This window comes from Callionymus lyra, chromosome 3, assembly GCF_982586985.1.
Source record: "Callionymus lyra chromosome 3, fCalLyr1.hap1.1, whole genome shotgun sequence".
NCBI classification, from domain to species: Eukaryota; Metazoa; Chordata; class Actinopteri; order Syngnathiformes; family Callionymidae; genus Callionymus; species Callionymus lyra.
In genome coordinates, this window is record NC_141820.1 from 24,400,683 (window position 1) to 24,428,586 (window position 27,904).

The 27,904-nt window shown below is 41.1% G+C and overlaps 1 protein-coding gene across 2 annotated transcripts; it reads left to right on the forward strand.

Annotated features, from left to right (window-relative positions):
* Nucleotides 1–892: 892 nt before the first annotated feature.
* On the forward strand, nt 893–27,868 carry LOC148083964 (collagen alpha-1(XIV) chain-like). Of its 2 annotated transcripts, none has more exons than XM_087787216.1 (47): nt 893–968; nt 2,092–2,187; nt 3,158–3,274; nt 5,277–5,423; nt 6,287–6,370; nt 10,619–10,777; nt 10,849–10,968; nt 11,175–11,339; nt 11,546–11,880; nt 12,179–12,305; nt 12,872–13,017; nt 13,197–13,326; nt 13,392–13,531; nt 14,208–14,334; nt 14,396–14,535; nt 15,227–15,359; nt 15,440–15,484; nt 15,556–15,701; nt 15,868–15,997; nt 16,220–16,342; nt 16,415–16,564; nt 16,728–16,844; nt 16,949–17,098; nt 17,216–17,290; nt 17,844–17,983; nt 18,166–18,289; nt 18,491–18,634; nt 18,727–18,891; nt 18,962–19,000; nt 19,455–19,593; nt 19,656–19,798; nt 19,875–19,984; nt 20,141–20,299; nt 22,380–22,457; nt 22,532–22,618; nt 22,695–22,748; nt 22,813–22,908; nt 23,034–23,087; nt 23,192–23,245; nt 23,324–23,377; nt 25,449–25,520; nt 25,857–25,892; nt 25,969–26,035; nt 26,115–26,303; nt 26,369–26,446; nt 26,527–26,682; nt 27,163–27,868. In XM_087787216.1, exons 2-47 carry the CDS (start codon nt 2,112–2,114, stop codon nt 27,375–27,377), a joined length of 5,535 nt encoding a protein of 1,844 aa, XP_087643342.1. In that variant the 5' UTR covers nt 893–968; nt 2,092–2,111; the 3' UTR covers nt 27,378–27,868. The 2 variants fall into 2 exon arrangements, with proteins under 2 accessions (XP_087643342.1, XP_087643343.1); XM_087787217.1 differs by having other exon boundaries at nt 5,280–5,423.
* Nucleotides 27,869–27,904: the final 36 nt, after the last annotated feature.

Genomic DNA, 27,904 nt, shown 5'->3' on the forward strand with positions numbered 1-27,904 from the left:
CTAATTTTATATAATTTAATTATTTTATTCTGTAATGTTACCACAAAATAAATCCTGGGTTGTGTTCGCAACACACTACAAGTTTCTAATTCTGATCAATTCCTCGCATTTTCGGTGAGTATTGATTATAACTTGTTTGACCAGCAGGGGGAGCTATGAGCTTGTTAATCGAAAAGCGCGTCCCGTTTATAGTCATTTAGCCAAATTGAACCGTCGCGGTGATGAATCACAACATAACAACAATTTGAGATTCCAGGATTTAATATCTCTTACACAAAAGGTTGGTGGAGTCCAGGTCACCTGTCCGCCATCTTCCTGCCGTGTTCCCGGGTGTCGGGCGGGATCAGGAATGATAGCTGCAGGGAGGCTGAGGCGCGTCACACCCATCACACCCGCAAGTCCAGACTCACACAGAAGTCAAGTTTGACTGGATAGGAAAATTGACGGAATATTTTCACAATAAATGACGATGACAATAAATAGAAGTTGTTTTAGTTTTTTATTAGAATCTTTCCTAACATTGTAACAAAGATGATAGTTTTTTATATATATAATTACTCACATTTGATGAGAACAAAAAACTATAACAGAACAAGAAAACAAAAAGAACATTCGATTAAATGACTCACAATATTCAATGTATAATACAAAAATTGACATTGATTATTCAGATATTTACCATCATGTTTACCTGTATTATGATTCAGGTTTTTTTGTTTCGCAAAGAGACCAATTTGTTTTTATTTTGGTTTATTTTCCCTGTACTGTATTTTTTTTAAATTTATGTATACACATCTTGATTTAATTTTTAAGGCGTTGTCTTATTTTGAAAGGTGATTCCAGAACCGGCAGGTGTGGAAAAGTTGAGCTTTTCCACCAGTTCGTGCTTGAAGTCGCTCCCAGGAGTGCGGTTTGCTTCTGACGGTCTCTAAAGGTGCCAGGAGCCAAAGGACATCCGTATCCAGAAGGTACAAATATTTTTTAATCCAATATATAGTTAAATAAAGACTAACTTGTACTGCTCTTCAGTGCGCATGTGCACACCTGCGCTCAATCTTAACTTTAGCAAACTTTGACTGTTGGAAGAAAAAAGACAAGTTACATTTAAAACGGATTGTTTAAATGGTATTATTAGTAAAATTGTTAGTTCATGTAGGATAATAAATCTTTTTGTTGTTTTGGATTCAAAGTATTATTAGTTTTCTAGTTGTTTTTAACAAAAATCGTTACTGTGATTTCATTAGCATTTTAGCTTCCAAATCACATTTTTAACTAACAATTGCTGCCACGAATTTTGTAGAGAAATATAAAAGTCAAAAAAATGGATTATTCGTTTGTATTTATTTACTTAAAAAAGATATATATTTTTAATTTGCATTAACCTTTTTTACTATACATGTTCACAGCTATAGAGACACATAAATATAATATAAATAAATAAGAAGTTCTAATCGAACTTGTTGATGAACTCACTTAAAGTGATAAAGCTGCACCGCGATTTCTCAACTATATTGGTGCTGATACTCATCCCTTCTCTTTTACACCATTTAATTATTCCTGCCTGTCAACGTTACCTCACCTGAAATTACAGTGCAACACTTAAAAGTGCCTCTAAATCGTAAAAAATAAAAGTCGTCATGGCGACACAGCTTCTAGTCCATGCATGCTTCTTTGTTGGACATGAGGAACTGTAAACTCCAGGCAGATTTGTTTCTATAAACTAACCTTTTTTTTTTACTTCCCCTGGCAGCCAGAGTTCGTAACTTTGGACCAAACCACACCCACAGACATTTAAATTTATCTGGCAGCGAAGAAACAAACTCAAATATAATTGTGGTTCATTTGGTTCTTGTGCGGAAACCGAGGGAGAAATGAAGGTTTTTATCCAGGAAGTTTTTATTTAGACCCTATACAGGCGTTTAAAAAGCAGACTAGTGAAGGCATCTAAATAGACCAGTGGTCTGTGTGACTGTGCCACATGTGGTTTGACCAGAACAAGCAGGTTCAAGCACAACGTCCCCTCCTGCCTGCAGGTCCAGTTGTTCAGACGATAGTTCCTCGTTTCATATCTGTTATTATTGTCTGTCTCAGGTTGACCTGCTGGACTCAGGATGCAGGTCCAGGTCTGGTCCAGTCTCAGCTTTCTCTGCTTCTTCTGCCTGATGGTTCAGATCGTCACAGGACAATGTAAGTTTCTCCTGTAGCTACACTTGAGAGCCACCAGGGGTCCCAGTGAGCTGTCATCAATACAACAGATAAATAAACAGGATCAGATTTAGTCACTTTATGGTCAAGTTGTCATCAGATGATACAAAGACTGGTGCTGCAGCTCCTCACTTATTTTTATGAAATGTGAGAACAAATCTCACTTTTCTCCTGGATTGTGACTCAGGAATAATAGTTTTTATACCTCACTAGGCCAATATTCATTGATTTTATTCAATGTTAGGAACAGCAACCAACAAATAAATATAAGATCCAACTATGTGGGCCAAGTTGGGTTTTCCAGACCGTTTTATGTGTCCGTAAAATGTCTTGAAATTAAATTTCATGCTAATACAGGACACCAAAAATATGAAGCAAACAGAAGAAATCTGATGAACATTGTGACATGAATTTGTTTTGAGGGACGTATACAGAGGTTATAAAGTGCACGTATGTATTTAATCATCAACCCTGCAGATGCTTTGCCTTCCAATGATTAACCTCTGTGTTATCGCAGGGTCAAGGTGACCCAAAGGCCCGTTAAAAAAAATGTGTTTGTGGTATCACTTGTGTTGTCTCTGGCCCAGAGCCATCCATCCATCCATCCATCCATCCATCCATCCGTCCATCCATCCATCCATCCATCCATCGAAACATCGCTCGAACCATCCATCTATCTATCCATCAATTAAACAATCCATCCATTGAACCATCGAACCATCCTTTGTAACCAAAACATTTGGGTGGAGAAATTCTCATTGACCTCACACGACCTCCAAATTTCCATTTGCCCTACAGGCCAAAGCTCAGACCACTTAGACATGGTTGACCTATGAACTGACCCATTTCACTCTTGAATTGACCCAGTCTCCTGTGTTTACATCCCACCATTGTAAAAACATCTGTAGATTTTAATCTGCATGAGTGAACACAATTTTCACGTGCATTCCAGTGTTGCCGCCCAAAAGATTCCGCACCAAAGTCCTGAGTCCGACTCAGCTGCTCGTGTCGTGGAAGGAACCCAGAGGAGATTTCGACAACTACAGAGTCATCTACACCAATGAAGCAGGTAGAACTGGTTTTAATAAAACACTAACAAACATTATGTCTTTGATCTTTATTATGTTCCCTCATCTTTCCTCTTCCTGTCCATCTTATCACCTCATTCTCTAGCATAGCCACAGCAAGTCAGATCCACCTGTCTCACTCTCTCTCCAGGAAGACTGTTTGATCTACTCCAGACTCTTTTGTTGTGGGATTAAGGGAAGATTTGCAGTAGATGTGAGATGTAATGACAACATCCTTGATGGTTTCTCTGGATGTCTGATCTCTCAAAGACGCCAGTAGAGTTGGACTGTGAACAGCCGGAGAAGTGTCGCAGCTTTAACAAGCAAACACGTCAACCAACCAGAGTTTATTTTACTCTTAGTGACAAAACAGCAACAAACAATACTGAAACTTGTCATAGACTACTGTACATGCACACTGCTTTGCTTAGGGACGACATTTCTACGTGGCACGTACGAGGAACCTTAGTTTTTATGGTTTGGAAGTTTCAATTTAGAAACGTCTTTTGGGGCGTTCAAGGGTCAGTCTCCTGACTGACTCACATGTTTCAAATGTTGAAGTCTTCCTCTCCAAGATGCACTAAGTCCCTCATCTTGACAATGTTTGGAAGTTGTTGCTTGTTGTTAGTGAAATCTGGGCAAACGAGAGGTTACGAGAGCCATTATGACATAATAATGGTCTTCACTCCTCCTCCTGCCAGCTGTAAACATGCCCCGCTTTGTTTATACAACAAGTCCCTTGGAGGTGGCGACTTCCGGGATTTATGACAAACCTCGGTGCTTGACCAATTTTGTGGGCGGGGCTTAAGCACATTTTCTAATGTAAATATTTCAATGGATTGAAAGTGTTGTACAAACAGACACATACTGATGACCAAGTCTGGATTTAAAGTGAGTCTGGAGCTAACACTCTCAACTTTATAAATGTCTTATTGATGTCCAGAGGTGTGAAAACATCAGATCTACTCTGTGAAGGATCATGTTCAGTCTTGTCTGATGGTGCGACTCTCAGTCAGTCAGAGTCAAGACCGCATCCTGCTCCAGCGCAAGTCCAAGTCCACGCCAGTAATTACAGCAGAAGTCTCCGATGTAAGGAAAGTGAAGGGAGAGAAAATTACAGAGCTCACCTCGATTCATCCTTTTGCAGAAGTGAGACTTTACAGTTTTGGAGCAAAAAATGTAAAAAATGTAGTCACAGGTTTGTCCTGAGGCTGAAGATCTTTTTTTATGTGGCTTTTTACCTGAACCAAGGACCACACACACCCCACCTGCCCAAACTTGGGGTTTTCTGCTGGAATTTTAATTAACATCTAAGAGCCGTGGTCTTTATCCTAGTTTCTTACCTACTGATGGTTTTGCCTTTTTTTGCAATTTACTTTGACACTGATGACAAAATTGGGGCTAAATTGTGTCTGTTTGACAGAGTATGTCAGTTAACTGTCTGTTTATGCTTCCTAATGTTTCACCGTTGATGTCTTTCGTCCACTTATCTTACTGTTTCCTTGCATCATTTGTCATTGTTTCTCACCACGACTTGGACATCGGAACCGATTTCAGCCCCTTGTGTGATTGAGTTTAAAACTCCTGGTCTACACCCATCCATCATTCCCACCACTCCCTCTGTCATCCACCTACTCCGCCCTTTCATTGTTGTCTCCATCATCATCCTCTGCAGGAAAACTGTTTTCCCCAACATTGTGTCAACATCCATCCCATCGTTGGCATCCAGGACAAACACCCAGACACGTAGAAGACTTCCAAGATGAATAAGTTTGGACACGACTAAGACAGACCAGAGTCCGCCACACCTTTTTTTAAACCATGTCATTGTTATCTGCCCTGTTTTAAACACACAATTCTCGTTTAGTCCCAAGTTCAAGACAGCTTCTCAAGTATTGACCTAATAAAGGTTGGACCAATACCAGGCCATCCCCAGCACCGGTTGTCTTCTGCCCCATGATATTCGTCTTCCTTGTCTCTTTCACCATCTTTTCTTCCCTTCAGCAGACTCGGAGCAGACCGAGGTGGAGGTGTCGAAGGAAGAGTCTAAACTGCTCATCGACAACTTTGACACGACAATAGATTACGACTTTTACATTTTCACCGCCGGCGGGGGTCAGGAGAGCAAACCGCTTCATGCCAAAGTGGAAGGTGATTTTTTTCTTTTCTTTTGTGGTTTCTCAGGAAAAAACATTGCGTTTCTGGTCAGTTTTCTGCAGTGTTGAACTAGAGACATGTCTTTGTCAAATACAACACCCATGTTTCTCAGGCTCAGTTTGACAGACTGACCTAAGTCACCCAAGTACTGACTCAACCCTGGAACCTTATCACCAGGAGCAATAACCAGAGTTTCAGTTTTGTCCACATTTAGCTGTAAAGTGTTTTCACTCAGCCATTGTTTGATTTCTAGCAAACAATTGACTAAGATGTTCAGCCTCTGGGGCTCAGTTGGATCAAAAGAGCAGTAGAGCTGGATGTCATCAGCAAAAATGTGATAAGAAACATCAGGCCATCTCTGAATGATTTTAACCAGGGGAATCAAGTACAGCAAAAACAATAAAGGACCCAGAACAGAACCTTGAGGGACTCCACACAACAGATCTGCTGATTCAGACCTCATTTGATTGGCAGATACACTAAAACTGCGCCCAGAAAGGTATGAGGAGAACAATTGTAATGCAGACCCAGACAGTCCACACCCTCAGATCCAAGAGAACCATAACAGTGTATTTACCTGAATCAGCCGACATCATGATGTCACTGGACACTTTCAGTAAGTCTCCGTAGAGTGATGTTTGCAGAAGCCAGACTGAAACTTCTCATGGATGTCGCTCTGATCCAGGAACAAAGACAGCTGCTCAGACACGACCTTCTCTAAGTAGACAACTCAAGCTCATACAAATACACTTGTAAAAACAGATCTACAAATGTTTATTTTGGACACATTGAAACTGATTCACTTAAAAATATCTCAGTCCAGTTTTATTTTCTAAATTCAAATCTTTTTTTTCCAGCCCAGAGATCAGGAGGGGAAAGAGTGGAGTCACAGGAGGGACAAGATGGCGGCGTCGCTCCAGAGAGCAACGAGATCATAGAAGGTACTCAAACTTTGCCTTCCTAATCTTGTAGTCACTAGATTTTGGAAATATAAACCAACATTTTTTTTATAAATGTTTCTCTCATTTTAAGTCAATTGATTTTTGTTATCTCATATCATGGAAACAATTTCAAAGCAATTAAATTCCCCACGAGTGAGTGTGGACTTCCTGCTCTCTCTCTGGAACGCCAGTGTTCCCGGCGGCAGCTCCATGTCTGCACTTGCTGAATTCCTCTGTCAGCTCCTCGCACTGATGATTGACAGCTAGGACGGTTCTATATCCCGCTTCTCAAGGACTTAACCGGTGTAAAGTCTAGTGACATCTAGTGGTTAACTACTGCGGATCGATTCAAAATTTTCTTCCAAACATCACACCATGAAAATCTCAGTGTAAATACTTGAGAATGAAGTGCACACAACAAACCAGGTGCACAAAAGCGCACACACACAGACACACCCCAGCATTATTTGAACTGTAAAAGTGTATTTAGATGCAGTACCATCTCCTTCCAAGGTGTGGCAATAGCACCCTCGCAGTGCTCATATGTCATTAGTGTTATGATTCGTGCCAACAATCCCCAGATTTTCTGGAGCTTGACTGGGCAACTAAAGTGTTGTCGGGATTTTCGGCTCAGAAGTTCAGCCAAGATGGAGGAGTCGGTTAAAATCAGAAAATTCAGAAATCGCGTTTGCGCCTGATCAACTTGCAAGGAAAGCTCACGACTCACTCGTGACTTTCTTCCTCATTTATCTCTTGGAAAAGGGGATACATGATGGAACGTGTTTATTTATCATGACAGCAGAGCAGTTGTCAGATGTTTATCTATTTTCCAGCGTGACATAAGGATGATTCAGATTCTACAAGTACAGTTTCAGTGGTCCGGGCAAAGTTCCAAAGTGTTTCCATGTGCTGAACCTCAAACCTTTCCATTGCATTTATTTGTGTTTAGTAAAAGAACAAATCTTTAGTTTACTTTCGGACAAGACCAATGGATCATTCTCAAATTCATAGAATTTGTCTTCTGTTTTTTTTCCTTTTTGTGGTATCTCAGGGTCAATGTGACCCGAAGGCCCGAAAACAAATGTGTTTGTGATATTCCTTGTGTTGCTACTGGCTGAAGGTGAACGACCTTCCTGGCCCCCGGAAATACATATATAATGGTGAAGGTCGTTCACCTAAAAACATTTTAAAAAAAGACTGTTTTAAGGCCTTCGGGTCACATTGACCCTGAGATAACACAAGGGTTAAAGACTGTTTTCCTGCTTTAAATCGCTGGTCATCCTTCATAGTTTTTCTTCAGACCAGACTTTGTTTTTGTTTCTCCTCTTGAAGGTAACATTTTTTTTTTAGTCGTCTGGATATAATTTTGTCCTGAGCCACTTTATTTTCATCAAATGTGTCTTTAACGACTTTGAACCAGGTGTGAATCCATCTTGAATCAGAAATTTGAGTTGAGTTTTGCGCTTGATGTTTCTAGTAGAGTTTCCGTGTCCAGGTCCAAACCTGGAACCATCTGTACTTGGTCCACTTCACCTGCTGCTGAACCTTCACAAGGATTCTCCTTCTACATTCCAGCAGCAGGTACCGACCTGCTGCTGCTCAACAGCACCTTAATACCATGTCCTGATCCAGATTGTTGACGGGCGGGGGCGGAGCCTCTTAAACCCACCTGACTTACATCATCAGTTCGCAGATGGGCCAAATTCCTCAGCAAAGCAGTTTCACTTTTTAACTCTGCACGGTATCTCTAAAAAACACGTGTTGTCAAGCAGTTTCTTCAGCTGCTGCAGTGCATATCGGGACCTGCAGAGTGTTTTATTAAATTACATAATGTTGTTACGTGTCATTATCAGGCAACACAAGTTAGCCCGCGGTCATGCACGGTTTAGTAGGTCAAGAGCAAGGTTGGGTTGGCGTTTTTTTCTTCTGATGATCGTGTAGAAGATTATGTGAATGTCATGTTTGAAGGTCATGCAGGAGGTAGAGTGTGTAGGTCTTTAAAAGGTCAACTGTGATGATTTGGTGAAGGTTGTGTTCACGCTTGATAATGATGTGTCAGTTTTGAAATCCTCCTGAGGTTTAAAGTGTTGAGGTACGTGAGTGGCTATAAGTTCAGTGCAACATTCTCTATGAACTGATGTATTGATAAATGAACTCATCACCTCAATGACCTACATAAGTGATGATGACATCATTATGACAGAGTTATCAGTAAAGAAAACTCACTTTCAGTTGCACATGTTGTTTCTTCCAGTCAGAAACTTCTAGAATCTTCAGATGAAGAGTAACTGGACTTGGAGGCAGTTTAACCTTTGACCCTCCTGTTGTGTAAATTAGCTGAGCACAGGTAAAGCTGTCAGCGAGGCGCCTCCAGGAGTATTAGCTCACCTGAGACGGAGCAGGTGATCCCCCCCACCCCTGCTACTCCCATCTACTCTGATCACTTCAACTTTGACTTAGAGTCAAAACACTTTTAAGCTTTATTTACGAGGAGTGACACATGTTTGTAGCTATTATTATTATTTTACTCATGTTTTTTATTAAATTAAACATGGATTATCCGTAAATTATCTTCCTCATCTCATGGTTTTATTAAAATACATTTCCATTATATTTTACAACAACTTATATAACTTAATACAATTACAAATTAATATTTTTAAAATACAGTGTTCAGGTTATTAACATTGTCCCTGGAAAAGTTGCTTATACAAGCATTTTTTTTATTTAAAGGATCAAAACCTATTATGTAAGTCACTGTTCTACAAGTATGCTCTGTACACGCCAGATTGGTTCACTTTTCAATTTTCTTCATTTTTTTGGGATCATTAAAGAGCGTGTTCAGCAGTTTAAACATTTCAACTTTTGATGTTTATACTTTGAAAAGAATACCAAAGGTTGTGAATGATTATTGTGTCATTGATTCTTTGTTTTTCGTGGGCGAAACACCTTTATTAGACATTCCCAAGCCAGTGGAGAAGCTATTTGTGCCTGGTCATAGCAACACATTTAATTTAAATAAGAATCAATTTAGATTTGTTCAGATTAAATATAGAATTGTGAGTGTTTGTTTTGGGTGGACATGTGACAAATATCTAGTTCATTGTCTCTTCATGCTGGTATGAATAGGTGGTTCTGTTTCTCTTTCCAACAAACCAGCTGGTATGTGAAACAAAAACAAGAATGTTTGGCATCGTTCCGTGCTCCTTGATACAACTTCAGTGCCAAATAAATCACTGCAACATAACACCTTCCCCTGGAGACAGTCATCCTAGTTACACAGCTCCTCGTCCTGTTGACCCAAACTTAGTCTTTAAATACGTGTTTGAGGAACTGCTGAGGCTTATTAATGAATCAACATGCAGATGCATTCATGTCCGATCATGAAGTCACGGCCTTCACTGGCATTAATGTCTATCATCAACTGTATGTGTGTGTGTGTGGGGGGGTGTGTGTGTGGGGGTGTGTGTGTGTGTGTGTGTGTGTGTGTGTGTGTGTGTGTGTGTGTGTGTGTGTGTGTGTGTGTGTGTGTGTGTGTGTGTGTGTGTGTGTGTGTGTGTGTGTGTGTGTGCTATCTTGTGGGTTTGAATTCCAAACAGTGTACAGACTTGTGCAGTTACACTTTCACTTCCTGTCATCGAATGAATGTAATGGTCCATTGCTAAGGAGACACTCACACCTACACAGGCATGCATGCACACAAACACACATGATACCCTCCTCGATAGAACATGCTTGAACTTGATGTAATGATCCATATGATGAAGATTTCTTGAAATGTAGACAGTTGACCAGATGAAAGAACAGCGCCCCACGCTGACGGATTCTTGTCTGTCACTTGCGTCTTTAAGTTCGGCCCAATGAACAAGATCAAACTTCACCAATCTTATGTCACAGTGGTGTTTGTAAAACATCACAAGAACGTCCGTTTTAGGAGAGAGACGTGAGGGGGCGCTGTTGTTCTCTGGCTGAAGGTCTTGCCCTGAGGCAGAAAATAAACACGTTTAAAATTGCAGCATGTTGAATAGATTAATGTCATGTTCTGTGTCGAACATTAAACTCATCACAGATAGATTTAAAGGTGAATTAATAACATGTATTTTCAATACTAGAGGCGTTTCATGTAAAGAGCACAATAGGAACAATTTTTGTGAAAGGAAATTCTGACTTTGTTGCTCCTTGGCCACCTTTGTGTCAGACAATGTTCAGTGTTTTAAAGAAAATATTTGTGCAAATGTTTCTCTCCAGCTGAAGAAGCGTTCATGTGCCGGACGGCAGCCATCGCTGACGTCGTCATCCTGGTGGACGGATCGTGGAGCATCGGCCGCATCAACTTCAGGCTGGTTCGGACTTTCCTGGAGAACTTGGTGAAGGCCTTCTCCGTGGAGCTGGATCAGATCAGGATAGGTGTGTTTTTCACCTCACATATTTATTCAAGTTATTCTGAAAATATATAATAAAAGCATGTGTGTGTTCAGGTCTGGCTCAGTACAGTGGAGACCCTCGGATCGAGTGGCACCTCAATACTCATGGAACTAAAGAGTCTGTGATTGAAGCTGTTAAGAATTTGCCGTACAAAGGAGGAAACACACTGACTGGTGACAAAAAAATGTTTTCATAAAAATGTTATTATCATTTAAACTTTAATTGAAAATGATGTGTTTTTATTTCTTAGTTTATAAGTTTATATTTTCTTGATTTTTGTATCGTTGGAAGAACGGTCCTCATGATTTACTTGGTTGTAATCACGAGTCTTACCACTAGAGGTCGTCTTAACCGAGCATATGATTTTTTTTTTTCATAGGCTTGGCGCTGACTTTTATCCAAGATAACAGTTTCAAACCCGAATCAGGATCCAGAAGCGGAATTCCCAAAATAGGAATTCTGATCACTGATGGTAAATCACAAGATGACGTCATCCCACCTGCTCAGAGCCTGAGAGACTCTGGGATTGAGCTTTTTGCCATCGGTACGTTAAACCAACATCCTTCATTCAAATCCATGTTAAAATAATAACAATTTTAACTAAAATTATCTTTAGATTAATACAATACATTATGGTTGAATTTGGTGTTATGATGATTCACATGACTGTCATTTTAAATGTAAATAAGAGGTTAAAATCAACATGCAGAGGTGCAACATTGTTTAATGGAGATAACTTGACCTCTGTAGGTGTGAAGAACGCAGATGAGAACGAGCTGCGAGCGATTGCGTCTCCACCCGAAGAGTCTCACGTCTACAACGTTGCCGACTTCAATGTCATGAGCAACATCGTGGAAGGTCTCACCAGAACCATCTGTGAGCGAGTGCAGCACCGGTGGAATAATCGGGACACGGGAACGCCAGACATCAGCCCTCAGCTCGGTCAAGTGGCACCCCCGAGCGACCTTTTGACCTCCGAGATCACAGCTCGCAGCTTCCGTGTGACCTGGACCCATCCTGCAGGCCAAGTACAGAAGTACAGAGTGGTCTACTACCCGTCCAGTGGAGGGCAACCTGACGAGAAGGTGAGAGTGTTTGAGATAAAAAATCAGAATCAGTCATTTCCAATGTTGTTTATTATTTATTTTTTATTTATTTACACTTTAATGTAGGGTAACAATTTATTTTATATAATTTAATTAATTCTGTTTAATAATATCCTCTAATAAACTTTTTACCGAAATAGCCATAAGTGCTTTCTGATTCTGAGGATGCTAATGTGAAAAAGTAGAGAAGTGAACAAGTAAAAACCTGTGAAAATCAAATGTTGAAATGTTTTCGTCAAAATCTTAAATGTTAAACTGTCACCTATTGCGCCACCAGGTGGTGGACGGAGGAGAGAACAGCGTGGAGCTGAACTATCTAAACTCTCTCACGGAGTATCAAGTGGCTGTGTTTGCAGTCTACAGTAGCTCAGCCAGTGAAGCCCTGAGAGGGAGCGCCACCACCTGTAAGTTTTTGGAAATACCTGCTGATCCGCTGGGGCCTGGCCCTGTGACTGTATTTATTATGTCAGAGTATAATTGATCCGTAGAACAAATACAAAATGTCTCTGACAGTGTGGCTTACAATTTTAATTTTTTTAAATTATTTTATTAACTATAAAAACAACTTGCGTAAGTGCTTTGTTTTTAAGATATTAGCCTCTTTTCTTTTGTCTTTTTGATGACTATTTCTTGCCCCTCAAATGTGTTAGAATTAATATTGAGATATTTAGAAAAAAAGGTTTTGTATAGGTTGTTGTTTTTATTTAATGAAAGTTTTAATAAATATTTTATTGGCTTAGTTAGTTTTATATAGTGTTTTCAAAGCCTTTTTTTTTTTAAATAATTTTTGACAATAATTTGTGCTTGTTTTTTCTTTAAGTTTTTCCATCATATTTTGTCTCTTCTTCGCTCACTTTGTTGGACAATTACATCAGTTATAGTATTTAACCGAGAATTAACCTTGAGAATATTTAATTGCCCACCAAGTCTCGTCCGAGCTTCTCCTGAACTTCTTCATTTCACCACACAGTGGCGCTGCCTACCGTCAACCAGCTGGACCTGTACGACGTCACCCACAGCACCATGAGGGTGCGCTGGAGAACCGCGCTCGGGGCCTCCGGGTACATGATCCTCTACGCCCCTCTGACTGAGGGGGACCCCGCAGATGAGAAGGAGGTTCGTAGACATAGACAGGATACACTGCTAAAGACTTTCACAAAGTATAGTTGTGTTATTAAACTTTGTGTGTGTGTGTGTGTTTGTGTGTGTGTGTGTGTGTGTGTGTGTGTGTGTGTGTGTGTGTGTGTGTGTGTGTGTGTGTGTGTGTGTGTGTGTGTGTGTGTGTGTGTGAACAGGTGAAGGTGGACAGCTCTGTAAATCAAGTGGAACTTGAAGGTCTAACTCCGATCACTGAGTACACGGTGACCGTCTACGCTCTCTACGGAGAAGAAGCAAGTGACCCAATGACCAGTCAGCAGACCACACGTAAGTGTCGCACACGCGCTTGTCTGCATCAACATACACTACATTTATATATTTTCCTGCCGCAGTTCCTTTGGTCCCCGCGAGGAACCTGCGCTTCTCCGACGTGGACCACAGCTCTGCCCGACTCAGCTGGGATCCAGCATCGAGGAACGTGATTGGATATCGCATCATGTACGTGCCCACGGATGGAGTGGAGCCCACTGAGGTGAGAGGAGACGGATCCGAAAAAATAACTCAGATTAACCAGAAAACAACATCCAAGTTTAAGTTTAAGGTGATGGAGTGTTAAAGTATATAAATGCCACCAATATTGAGTGGTTGCATTTAACATATAGAATGTTGAAACTTGTTTTAATGAAATGTTCTTAAGCATTGAATTATATTTTGAAATACTTCAATACTTCAATTATTTGAAAATGATATTATCATGTAAATCATTTAATTCAATATACACAATCATTTTGTGTTCTATTTTTAAATAATTGAAAAAAGAAAATTCCTATATAAATATAAGTTATTAATCATATCTTTTTTCTTTGGTGTTTTTTTTTTTCGAGTTGAATATCCTTATTCCAATAATTGAAAAATAAGTCTTCTTCATTCAATATTTTTTAATTGTAATCCTTTTGAATTTAATAAAGAACCTCGGTACAAACACATATTCATAATTCATATTGAATTAGTAATATTTAATTATTATCATTAATCATTCATAATTAGAATCATCATCATCAAGAATAAAATGTTTAAATAGAAATACTTCAAGGAAAAAAAAACCAACACAGTTTCAACATTTAAAACTTTAAATTCAACCATTCAATCTGATGGAACAGATCTCCTTCAATACAGGAGAGAATGTATAACAGGTCATGTGATCTCAGGTGGACATCGGCCCCAGCGCCACCTGGTTGCTCCAAAACCTGACGGCGCTGACCGAGTACACGGTGGGTGTGTTTGCCATGTACGACGAGGGACAAGCCGACCCGGCCACCGACAGCTTCACCACACGTGAGTTTGACGTGTTCAATCCACCGCCGACATATTGCTGACCTCTCATTGACGCCCTCAGTGATCGTCCCCGACCCGCTGGGCTTGAGGACCAGCGACGTCACCACTGACAGCTTCCAAGTGTCTTGGCAGCACCCAGCCTCGGATGTGGTTCTGTATCGACTCATCTGGACCCCGACGGACGGAGGCGACAGCCAGGAGGTCGGTTCCTGGTAACATGCTCACCCAGAACTATTGAGCGTGTCGCTTGAATCAAAGTATATTAATGTTCATGTTGGTATTATGACCTTAAAGGTTGCCATTGTTGAAGATAAGATAAGGAACCAAGAAAATCATAGAGAGACTTCTGATAACAGTATAATTGAGGATTAAGAAAGGAATTTACTTGGTGATTGTTTTAAAGTGGAGGACAAACACAAATAAAAAATATAGATATATTACGCTTCCAAGTATAGAATAATATCGTAATCATACTTCCTGTTACTTTACATACAGACATGTGGCCCTTTGACTGTATTTATGTGGCCCTCATAAGGGGAAAGATAATGTTAAAACTTTTTATTTATTTATATTTAATGCTATAATTCATGACTTGTCTCTAAATATGACTATAGGATTTTTGTTGTACCTTTTTTCGTCCACCTTTTAGCTTTTATAGCTTTTAGCACAGCACAAGAAAGCACAGCTTTTATCATTTTCGAAAACAAGTGCTTTTACATCAGTTAAAATCAAAAGTACAGCAGCTATTAAACAATAAATATAGCTTAATTTTATTTGATTTTAAACTTTTCCCTGACTTTATAAAATATGTTATAAGAGTTTTTGCCTCTTGACTGACGGAGTTTGAAACCACAGAGTGAAAGTGTCAAGCGTTGTGTCTTTGTGTCTGCAGGTTCTGGTGGACGGGACTATCAACAGTTATCTGATCAGCGGTCTGCGGTCTTCAACAGAGTACGAGGTTCTCCTTGCCGCCATCTACAACAACGACATCGAGAGCGATGAGGTCGTCTTGGTAGAATCCACTAGTATGTCTGGACTCTCTAACAATTTGTCATGTAAGGACAATCCCCGACATTTCTTTATTTTTTTTCTTTTTCTTTCTCAGTCGACATCGTGGTAACAGCTGCACCCAGGCCTGCCGTCGTCACAGGTAAGATTGATATGAGTCTGACAAACATTTGAAAGCTCCACCTCTGACCGACCGGCTCTCGGGGCCTCCAGCTCCTCTTGAACCGCTGAAGGGCCTGAGAATCAACGAGGAGACGACCTCGAGTATGCAGGTGTCATGGCGGCCCATCAACCCCTGGAACCTTCAACATTTTCTCCTGAGCTATGCCAGCGCCAACGGTGCCCGAGCCCCTGAGTCGGTGAGATTTGACAGATGAGCTAATACGTATGGAGCCAAAATCAATGTGTTTGGGATCAAAAAAGCTAGAGAGAGTTTAGTCTGATTGACTTTGAAACCCCCTGTTCTAGATCAAAATGTTAATGATTTTTGACCCATAAACGTGTGTTTGTGAACGTGCCGTCCAGATGATCGTGCCCGCCGGACAGAGCAGCGTCATCCTGCAGCCGCTGCTGTCCGACACAGAGTACCGTGTGTCTGTGACGCCGGTTTACCAGGAGGGAGAAGGACAGGCGGCCAGAATGACCGGAAGAACACGTCAGTATTTGACATCTATCTTGTTAAATTATGTAGAATGTCACAGTCATGTCGATCCCACAATGCGCCATCAAGGGTCATGATGTCACAGGGTGTCGGTAACCATAGCGACGTAGCAGGAAGATAAGAATCGTGGACCATCAAGTTCACATAACTGCTCAGGAAGAGAAACAATTACATGTTTGTTGTTACTGCGAACATCATTTGTCTTTCTGTGTTCAGTTCCTCTTTCTGCACCAAGAAACCTGCGAGTGTCCGAGGAGTGGTACAACCGTTTCCGCATCAGTTGGGACATTCCTCCTGCTCCCACCATGGGCTACCGGGTGGTATATCAGCCGGTTTCTGGTGAGTGACCCAAAATAAATCCCCCACTTAAAGTCGTCTGCACTCGATCTCGAATCCACGACTTCCCTTCAGCTCCGGGCTCGGCTTTGGAGACCTTTGTGGGCGAAGACATCAACACCATGCTCATAGTCAACCTGCTGAGCGGGACAGAGTACAGCGTGAAGGTCATCGCCTCGTACACCACTGGGTCCAGCGACCCGCTGACTGGACGGGCCAAAACTTGTAAGCTACACTCTGAGGTTTGGAAGATAATAAAAATGATTAGACCTTAAACTATACAATAAGATATTTATATCTATTATTTATTTCTAAGTAGTCGTGTAGTTATATTTCGAAAGAATAAATGTTATTTTCCGGGTCATGACACGCCTCTTTCTCATCGCAGTGTTTATGGGCGTCAACAACCTGAGCAGCTACCAGGTGAGGACCAGCTCTCTGTGCGTCCAGTGGCAGACGCACCGACATGCTTCCACCTACAGGGTCGCTATAGAGTCACTCCGGAGTGAGTTGATGTTAAAAAAATGCATTTTCGTGTCATGATGAAGAACTAGCGTTACTGGATCAGGCACCTGTTGATGATATCGTCGCACTCTGGTTTGGTCACAGATGGTCAGAAGCAGGAGGTGAGGTTGGGCGGAGGAACCAGCCGTCACTGTTTCAACAAACTGACGGCAGACAGCAGATACAAGGTCAGCGTGGTCGCTCAGTTGCCGGACGGCACCGAAGGTCCAACCGCTACTGTGGTGGAGAAAACCTGTGCGTACGAATGCTTACAAACTTTATCAGAACGACAGAACAAGAGATTTGAATGCACTATTGTATTGACTGCAGTGGTCATGATTTGTTTGTTTTTGTTTTTGTCTGCGACGACAGTTCCTGCTCCAACACCAGCTCCAACTAAACCACCGACTACGACTCCATTACCCACAATCCCAGCTGCCAAAGAAGGTGATTCTTCGCGTCTGTCTGTCTGTCCGTCTGTCCGTCTATCCGTCTGTCCGTTTGTCTGTCCGTCTGTCCGTCTGTCTGTCTGTCCGTCTGTCTGTCCGTCTGTCCATCTGTCCGTCTGTCTGTCCTTGTGTCTGTATTTGTTTTTGTCTTTTTTTTCTGACTGTCTGTCTGTATTTGTGTTTGTCTTTTTTTCTGCCTGTCCGTCTGTCTGTCCTTGTGTTTGTATTTGTGTTTGTCCTTTTTTCTGTCTGTTTTTCACCCTGTCTGTCTGCCTGCCTGTCTGTCTGTCCTACTTTTTGTCTGTCTATCTTTGTGTCTCTTTGCTTTTTGTATCTGTCTGTCTTTTTTCTTTGTGTCTGTCTGTCTGTCTTTCCTTGTTTCTCTATCTCTATCTATCTGCATTTCTGTCTGTCTTTTCCCCTGTCTGTCTGTACTTTTGTCTATCTCTCTATCTGTGTCTCCGTCTGTATGTCTGCCTTTGTGTCTGTCTGTCTGTCTCTATGTCTGTATTCCTACCGGCCCATCCGTCCATCCTTCTGTCCATCTGCAGTGTGTAGAGCAGCTAAAGCAGACCTGGCGTTCCTCATCGATGGATCCTGGAGCATCGGAGATGACAACTTTCTGAAGATCATCAACTTCCTGTACAGCACCACTGGCTCGCTCGACCAAATCGGACCAGGTGGAACTCAGGTCAGAGCTTCTTGTAAATAATGGATGACCCACAGGAAGCTGAGAAACTGATACGAATAACTTAAATCTTTCACCTTTTATTTATTTTGTTATATTGCCTCAGTCCATTTGTGAGTTTGACTGACATTATTCCTTCATTCCTCAGTCAAATATGGATTTTTCTGATCTTCTGTGACTGACAGGTGGCGATGGCTCAGTTCAGTGACGACGCTCGCACAGAGTTCAAGTTGAATTCCTACAAGGACAAGCAACAGCTGCTGGACGCGATCAACGGGATCTCCTACAAGGGAGGAAACACCAAGACTGGCGAGTCCATGTATTCATTTAACTCCAGCTGGTTCTGACCCAGAAGGGAGGAGAGTCATCCTCAGTCTGAACACAGGACCCGGATAGAAGTTCAGGGCTTAAAATGTGGACTTCGAAACAATTCCCTCATGATTGTGCATTTATAGTTATGACAAGAATCTAATCTTCTCAATATCTCTGCTGTGTTCTGATCCAAAATAGGGGCAGCGATCCGGCACATGAAGGAAAAGATCTTCACAGTAGAAGGTGGAGTGCGGAGAGGGATCCCCAATGTTTTGGTGGTGCTGACAGATGGACGGTCGCAGGATGATGTCACCAAGGTCTCCAGGGAGATGCAGATGGAAGGTCAGGCTGGATTTATTCATCATTAATTGTAATAAACGTATTATTTACCATCATAAGAGTCACATTGAATCATTTCAAATGAATCATTTCAGGTTTCATCGTGTTCGCCATCGGTTTTGCGGACGCCGACTACGGGGAGCTAGTTAGCATCGCTAGCAAACCCAGCAACCGCCACGTTTTCTTTGTGGACGATTTTGACGCTTTTAAGAAGATTGAAGAGAAACTGGTGACGTTCGTGTGTGAAGCTGCAACAGCCAGTGAGTCTGAAGATATTAAAGTCGTCTGGATGTCGTCTGGAAGATGTCATGACCTTTCTATGTTTTTCAGCTTGTCCTTCCGTTCCCATGAGTGGCAGCAGCACACCAGGTGAGTACCACGTAAGATGTGTTTGATATCAGGTACCCCCACTTATCAGTTGTTCATCAAAAAGAGGCGGGACTTATCTGACTTGTATTTAAAAGGGTCTTGAATGAAAAACGCCAGACATTTAAAAGGGCGTGGCTTCATAGTTTTTAATGAAGCGGACGTGACTAATTGATATGTTTTACGTTGAAGGGGCGTAGCACAGTTCAATTTTAAAATGGATGGGTTTTATTTGTATTGAATCAAAAAAGGACATAGCTTCTCATTTTTAATAAAAAATTGGCTGGACTTTTCGTGGTAAAAAGCGGGGAATTTATATCTCAAACCTTTTATACTCAAAAATAGGGATTTGTCGTTTCTGTTTGTGTAATATTTTGTATCCTCGTTGATATCATTGTTAGACTTCCAGTAATGACTTGTCTTCCTCTGGCTCTGGTCCTTGTTCATCTGCGTTTAGGCTTCAGGATGATGGAAATGTTTGGTCTGGTGGAGGATCAGTACCGAGCCAAACCTGGCGTCTCTCTGGTTCCTGGAAGCTTTAATACTTTTCCCAGTTACCTGCTGCACCCTGACGCTCTGCTGTCTCAACCCACCAGGTATACTGGTCGTCTGGATGTTTGGTCTTGACTCATCTGGCTCTTCTTTCTGGCCCGGATAGGTATCTCCACCCCGAGGGTCTGCCCTCTGACTTCACCATCTCCCTGCTGTTCCGACTTCTTCCCGAGACTCCAGCCGAACCCTTCGCTCTTTGGGAAATCCTGGACCGCAACAGTGAACCGCTGGTGGGCGTGATCTTGGACAGTGTGTGACGACCCAAGGGAGAAGGTTCTGTTGTGTGTTTGCCGCACACTCTGATGTTTTTTTTATCGTCCCGCAGACGGAGGAAAAACACTGACCTTCTTTAACAACGACTACAAGGGCGAGTTCCAGACCGTCACATTTGAAGGTCCAGAGATTCGGAAGCTTTTCCATGGAAGTTTCCACAAGGTCTGATAGATGCACTACTTATTCAATATCAATCTGTTCAATTAATAATTTTTATATTTCGTATTCAGAGAAAGAATGATTTGTGACGTATTAGAAAAGGAACCATAATGACAGCAAACAATCAATAAACCTTTCTTGATGCTGTCATCGTCACAGCTCCACATTACAGTCAGCAAAACCAGCGCCAGCATCGCCATCGACTGTCAGAGTGTCACGGACAAATCTATCAACGCCGCAGGAAACATTAGCACCGATGGTGTTGAGGTTTTGGGACGCATGGTCCGGTCCAGAGGGAACAAGGACAATTCTGCACCGGTGAGCAACACGAGCGAATACTCACAAATACTTCTCAAATAAAACTCTTTGATTCATTTATAGGAGATAACTATTATTTTTTAAAGCAAACCAAAAGGATCTTTACAAAATAATGATGACAGACAATAAAAAAGGAGAAAGAAAAAGGAAAAAAAAAAATCAATAATCCCTTTCGGAACATTTTGTATTTGAGATTTTGGCACAAAACCAAGTAAAGTTTTCCATAAACTGTTAAAATATCAAGAATTTTAATGAAAATAAGAAATTGAAATAAAGGATCACGATTATAATAATAACAGGCAGATGTTGAGCGTAAATGAGCAAACAGTCACTGGTGATATTTCTGACAAATTAGTCTTTTCTCTCAATTCTAGTACCTGAGCTAGATAAGGGGGGGGGGGTTAATGAACATAAGTAGCTTTCCAATCTGCACTTGTATTTTTCTCACTGGTTGATGAGTCTGTAAGAGAGACGTTCAAAGGCTGCAGCAACTCCCAGCATGGAGAGCAATAATGTAAGTGGCAGTAAAGGGTTGGTTTTCCACTGAGTAACAATGAGTTTCCTTCTCAACATTAGAGAAGTTTGCAGCCACTCTGACTGAAGAGCCTCTCATGGACGTGCATCAACCAATATAAATAGATGTGGACTGAAAGGATAGTCATCTTTAATTACTAATTAAATATTTTTATAATTTGATGACCACAATTTCCACATCTCAACAGTTGGGACTGTTTCTTAAACCCACTCTGTGTAGCCTTGATGGTGAGCAGTAAATCCTTTTAGTACTTTTAAATCTTGCCAGTCTTTCGTCTCTAGCTCTCCTGATACCTTTTTTAAGATTCTTTAAATAACTGTCCCATTCTGCCTCAAAGATTTTATTCAAATCTTTCTTCCAAGGTCCTTCTGGCACTAAGTTATTTAGCAGCATGGCATAGTATTTTGAAGCCCTGTGACCAGTGCTGGAAACTTTCAGCACCATGGAGAGTGGAACCAAAGGTCTGACAGGGAAAATGTTGTAATTAAAACATAGAAAAGATATCTCTAAAAATGTCTGCTGTAGGGGGTTAAATTGTTGAAATTTTCCACCCATTGTTTCCAAAAGAAAGAGTTTTTTTAATCAATTTATAATTAAGGGTTCATGCAAATGCATGTGAGTCTAAATAACAAAAATAAGTTTACATTTAATGGTGGTCGTTTACCATATCACAGACGTGTAATACACAACATGCCAAATACATCCAATTGTTAGGGATACTAATGAGAAGGCCCTGAAATAAATAAATACATCTATTAACCTTTTCAAGTTCTGTTAATCTTGGTGGGAAAGTGATCTCATCGCTTGGCCAAGTCATGTTACCCTGAAAAAAGACCTCGTATTATGTCGAGTTATTGGTAAGGCTTCAGATTTCGTCTAGTTGACTTTGTAGATAGCTAGATATGTAATGCACCTATGATCCTGTTTAGTGCCGGGAAAGAGGGCAGTGGTTCTGAGATGAATATAAGGATATCGTCTGCATACAACGATGGTTTATTAACTGAGGGACCAATTTTGATAACTGAAATCAAGGGTTCAGCTCAAATCGGTTTTACAAGATTCTCAAAGCATACCACCAAGTACCCTGCCCTGCCCCTCGATTAGTTAGAACTGCAGCTCTTGGATGTGCATATACAGTAGAAGCCTTATCCACATTATTACAAAATCCCTAACAATAAAAGAACTAAAACTAAATAATGACATTTGACTCGATCAAAATCTTTTGAACAACAATTCAACAATTGGCAACTTTATAACCCAGTTCACAGTGAAACAATGAAACAACTAAGATTATGTTTGTTTAACCTGTTGGCAAATCATTTTGCAAATTATTATTAATTATTTTGAAGTAACCAGAAAGTCCAGAAACGGACACAACAAGGACCTTTATCTCCAGGACACATCAGTTATGCTGTATTGACACTAGGTGGAGCCAGTAACAACGTTTTCAATCTTGCATATTATCTCTTTAAAACTTTTAAAGCATTTGAAACAAAAGACATGTGGACTGAGAAGAAGTAAATTATTCTGTTTTCACTCATTCAGTTCCAGCTCCAGAACTTTGACATTGTGTGCAGTACCTCTTGGGCCGGCCGAGACAAGTGCTGCGAACTCCCGGGACTGGTGAGACGGTTTTGCCGTGTTTCCTCGGCAGCTGAGCGCAACGACTTCATTGATTCATTGTCTGTGTTAAACAGAGAAAAGAGGAGGAGTGTCCAGCTCTGCCGAAATCTTGCACCTGCACCCAGGATAGTAAAGGACCCCCTGGTTCTGCTGGACCGCCAGTCAGTATCACTTTAACAAACAGTTTCAAACATACACAACAACAAACCTCAGATCCTGTTCGTTCTTATCCATCAGGGTGGACCTGGGATCCGGGGAGCCCGAGGAGATCGCGGAGAGCCTGGCCCAGTGGTAAATCATATGGTTTAGACGTCGAAAAGGAAGAAACGCTGATTCTGTTATTATACCGATTCAGGGTGGGACTGGTTCTGTCGGAGATCCTGGTGTACCTGGACCTCAAGGAGCACCAGGACCACCGGGACCCAGTGGACGCTCTATAATTGGACAACCAGTACATTTTCACACCTTTTAAAATGTTTCATCTAACAAAACTGTTTTGAATTCAAAATGATTTCGCTAAATATTTGAGCTAATATCGATTCTTACATTTCTGACAGTTCTTTCTTTGACCTGCAGGGGGCTCCAGGAGAGAGGGGCCAGAAGGGTGAAACTGGACAACAAGGACTTCAGGTCGATATTATCAGATTAACACTAATATAATTATATATCATAATAACAAGAGGACATTTCTGTCATGTTAACAATTAATCTGTCTTACCTGTTCTCACCTGCAGGGTATCACTGGTCGCCCCGGACCAGCAGGCAGAGATGGAGGTGCAGGACCCAGAGTGAGTGGCACATGCGAGCCTCAAGTCCTCAACTGATATACTGTTGAAGAATGATGCAAAATGTTATTTTCTTGGTAGGGGTTACCAGGCAAGGATGGACCTTCTGGCAGACCTGGATCTCCAGGTGTTATCGTGAGTAAACAAACATGTGGATCTGAAATAATGTGTGTACGTTCATGTATGTATGCATTCTGTGGCTTTTAACATTTGTGGACACATTTTGATACATTTTAAGAGAACAATGCCCCGTTTTTTTTTTTATGATCTTATAATCAAGGTTTATATGTTGTGTTGCTCAATAATTGTTTTGTAATGTGTGTAATAGATTACTATTGATAGATTTGATGAAGAAACAAGAAACCAGGAGATCTGGATTTGAAGGTCTGAATTAATGAAAATCAGGCTGTAAGATCATAAATTGTTGATTAATATATTTCCCCGATGATCTTGGACTGACCATATCGGAACGCTATAATAAATAATTGACTTATTTTTTAATGCTGCCATTCCCTGCATTATTTAAATTTCATATCTTGCTTTTGGGAATCTTTTTTTGGGGAAATGGACAAACTCGAAAGTTATTTTCTTAGGTTAGGTAGAACTTTATTGATTCCTCAGGAGGTCTCCTTAGGGAAATTGTTTTTCCAATTAGACTCAGCAATACAGACGATTATTCATAATAATAAAAATAAAATATAAATAAAAAGTCTTTCTGACAATAAAAACTCTGGTTTGCAAGAATTCTTCCTTTGTGTTTGTCTTGCTTGTTCATTTTTGGCTTTTTTAAAACCGATCCGTTGATGTGTTCCTGCGTTGCCAAGTGCATTCAGTAAATTAAATATCACACAATGATGAGTATACTTTAAAGAGTCTTTTTATCTGCCTCTGAATGTGAAGTAAAACTTCATTCATTCCTGTCATTCACTGCACTGGAGATGCGCCAACTTCGTGGCTCGCAGAGAAAATTAATGTGGTGGTTTGTAACAAGTCTCTTCTTCTGGTTATAGCTGAACCTTTTGTTCAGAGATTCTGCTGTTTCCTCAGAAATCGTCTCTTAAAATGTTACGATTGTGTCTCAGGATTTTGGTGGTAGATTTTCTATTTTTCCAAATGAATTGGGTAATATTAATGCCACGGCACTATATGGCAGAAGAACCTTCTAATAGAAGGGCACTTTACACTTCTTTTGAATATAAAATGTTATCATTATCAAACTAATTGCGATTCAAAACTGCCCAGCCCTTTTAACAGTTAACAACGAAGAAATTAATTAATTAATGCTTGTGTGTTGTGTTCTCAAAATAAATCTTAACCTATTATGTGTCTAAGTGAAAGATAAATCTTGCTGAGCATTTCATTTTTATTCATTTATTTTTAGCTTTATTATGAAGCAAGGGAATACAACTGATTGGCAGTTATTTTCTTGTTTTCATGAAAACATGGCCTCTGGGTCAAATTGACACTGAGATCGGCTTAGCCCTGAGATAACACATGATTGGGTATTATGCAATAACTAACTTTTTTTGTATGAAATGTAGGCTTTTTATATGATTTATTTATTGCTCTCCTGGAGTGGGTTCTCCAACAATGTGATGGCTGGAGATTTAAATTAGGGTTTCTTTTTCTCCTTCAATCTCCTGAGATTAAACAAGCGAGAATCCAGAATGAAAACATGTTTTATTCTGATTCCTATTTTGCAATAGTACAGTGCAAGTGTCAAACTACAGTCCCCGGGGGAAAATCCATCCCTTAGAGACACTCAATGCAGCCGAACCAGATGATTAGCTCAAAGCAAACTAGATTCATGTTTATGTTGATATTTTGACCTAAAGACACTGTTTAAGATAAAGGCACAGAAATGTATTAACAATTTCAAGCGTTCCAATCAAAGGAAACTGATGTCATAGAAAATGAATGAATGAATGGTGTTTGCGGGAGGAGGACAAACACATAGATACTGGGGATATATCAAGCCTCAATGAATGGAAAACAAAATCCCAACCCTTACTACCACTTCCTGTTGAAGACGCTTTTCATCATAAGCGTTTGTGGCCCACGACGTAAGACGGTTTAAGGATGTTGGCCCCTTGTGTGATTGAGACTGCCGACATCTCCTCAACACGCTCACATCTTGCCTGAAACAAAAGTCTCCATTTCTTGCCAATCCAAAATGATCTGTTAAGGTCATTTACTTTGTCTTCAGGGGGGTCCAGGGGCACCAGGCTCACCTGGTAACACGGGTCCATCGGGGAAGCAAGGAGAACTGGGACCCCCGGTGAGTGCAAACCTCTTATCTGCGATCAATGCGAGCTGATTGTGAGACATTTTTGTGATTGTGGATATTTATTAGCTGCATTTGCAACACATCAATTTTACGGTCTGTTGCCATGGCGACTGGCGCCAGCGTTCACCAAAACTAAATGATTGCACTCAAATTGAAAAGGCTTAATGAATAAAACTGATAAAGAACATCGCAAGCTCCTGTTGTTTGTGAGTATGTTTAAAAAAAAAAAATAACAAGAAATAAATTGATTTTCAAGGCTGTGAAAACAAAATTCTTGAAGGTTTTTTAATTAAAACCTCAGTAATTTTGGCAGTGATGTTTTCACAGGGTCCACTAGGAAGCAAAGGAGAGCGAGGAGAACGAGTAAGAAGCTTTCATCAGACATTTTAGAAATATTTTACATGATGGAAATGTAAATTGTGTTTGTGTTTCTGTGCAGGGCGACCTCCAGTCGACAGCGTCAGTCCAGGCCATCGCGCGGCAAGTCTGCGAGCAGCTGATCCAAAGTCAGTCTCCAAACCCTGTGTTCTGTGTTGAGACGATCTTAGTCTGTGTTCTCACTGTCCTTGTCTTCTTCATCTTTAGCTCACCTGGCCCGCTACAATTCCATCCTCAACCAGGCTCCAAGTCCCCCGGTGTCCATCCGTACTGTACCCGGTCCTCCAGGAGAAGCGGGGCGCAACGGATCTCCAGGGCCACAGGGAGAGCAAGGTCCTCCGGGCAGACCTGGATTCCCAGGACAGAATGGACTGAATGGACAACCTGGGGAAAGAGGTGAGTCGCCCACAGAGGGAGTAGCTGCTCCACGCTGGTCCATCTCAACCACTCTACCTCTACAGGTCAGCTCGGTGAAAAGGGCGAGAAAGGATCCCCTGGTGTCGGCGTCCAAGGTCCGCGGGGACCAGCCGGACCTCCAGGTAACAACGATCGATGACTTTGACTGTTTTTTAGAAGTCGGATGGACTCCCGGTTCATGTTGTCAACTTTCTTCTCACAGGTCCCACGGGGCAAGGCAGACCTGGGAACCAAGGGTCGTCCGGAAGACCCGGAAATCCCGGAGCGCCTGGTCGGCCTGGAGTACCAGGACCCATTGGCCCCAGCGGTCCACCAGGCTACTGCGACCAGAACTCATGTATGGGCTACAATGTTGGAGGTACGTAGTTAGTGTTTCCACTTCGGATCTTCTGACATACAAGCTGTTTTTTTTTTTGGACATTTTTCCTGTTGTGTTCTCAGTATTATCTTGATCTTTAAAGTATGTACTTTTTTGAGTATTGTTTTGATTGTTTAAGCGCTTTGTGACCCTGGTCCGAAAAGCGCTATATAAATAAATATTACTTACTTACTTACTTTTGTAAGACAGAGATAGATTATCTATATTCCTAATCAAAAATAACTATTTTTATATGAATATGGATATGACCCAAAAGGCACCAGTTTGAAACAATGACAATAAATAGAATTAGCTTTAGAACTTTACACTCTGCACGTATAGCATATTTATGCTAGGCTAATTATCGTTTACTTTATTTAATTCATCTAAGCTGTTCAGCCTCTGTCTTGGGACATCACTGCCTCGCTCAGATTACACAGATGACAGTGACATCACTGATGCTGCCGCTTTCCCCTGCAGTCCAATTGCCGTCAAACGTCTTCCAGAACTACGGAGAAGTTGAAGAGGACGACCCGTATCGCTACTACCAGCCCAACTATCCAGCGCCTCGACCGGTGGAGCCCGAGGATCCCACCGTGGACGACGTGGAGTCGAGGTCGCCCGGGGTTTACCGCCAAAGACGCGGTCTGACACCAGAGGGCGATGTTCAAGAGAGCATAAAGGGGCGGAGCTAGTCAGCTGAGCCAGGAAGAGCCGCTTCCGATTGGTTGCCTGGAGCCATTTTTTGGACTGTCCAAATGTGGACAAATTCTAATGAACAATTTGAAGTCATCAATGATGACTTGTCTTTTTAATTTGTGTTTTAAATGGGTATTTGTATATTTGTTTACCCTTTTGTTGTCTTGGTTTGTGCTTCAAAGTGATTGTTTTTGACTGGTTTTTTTTATAAAAGTACTTGTAAAAGGATGTTTGTGAGTGAATAACAGCAGAAATGATGATCATAATTTTATCGAAGATGAACAACAACAGGAACAGATTTTAATTATTATTTCATGGTGCGATATGAAGCCATGTAATAATGGAAGATCATCAATAATATAACGCAATAGTAAACTACAAATGGAGAGTTTTATGGTCGATTTTTCAAGAGTATATATTTTAAATGTTCTCGATTTGTGTAAAAACTCCCATTTGATCAACAACAGAAGTTATTTATTTTTGCTTTCCACTGAATTCTCATGCAAAAATAAAACAAACGATA

Coding starts and splice junctions, on each gene's coding strand:
- LOC148083964 (XM_087787216.1), top strand. CDS start 2,112: ATGCAGGTCCAGGTCTGGTCCAGTCTCAGCTTTCTCTGCTTCTTCTGC. Junction 20,300..22,379: donor ACAAGGACAATTCTGCACCG/GTGAGCAACACG, acceptor TCACTCATTCAG/TTCCAGCTCCAGAACTTTGA. Junction 22,909..23,033: donor GCTCTATAATTGGACAACCA/GTACATTTTCAC, acceptor TTTGACCTGCAG/GGGGCTCCAGGAGAGAGGGG.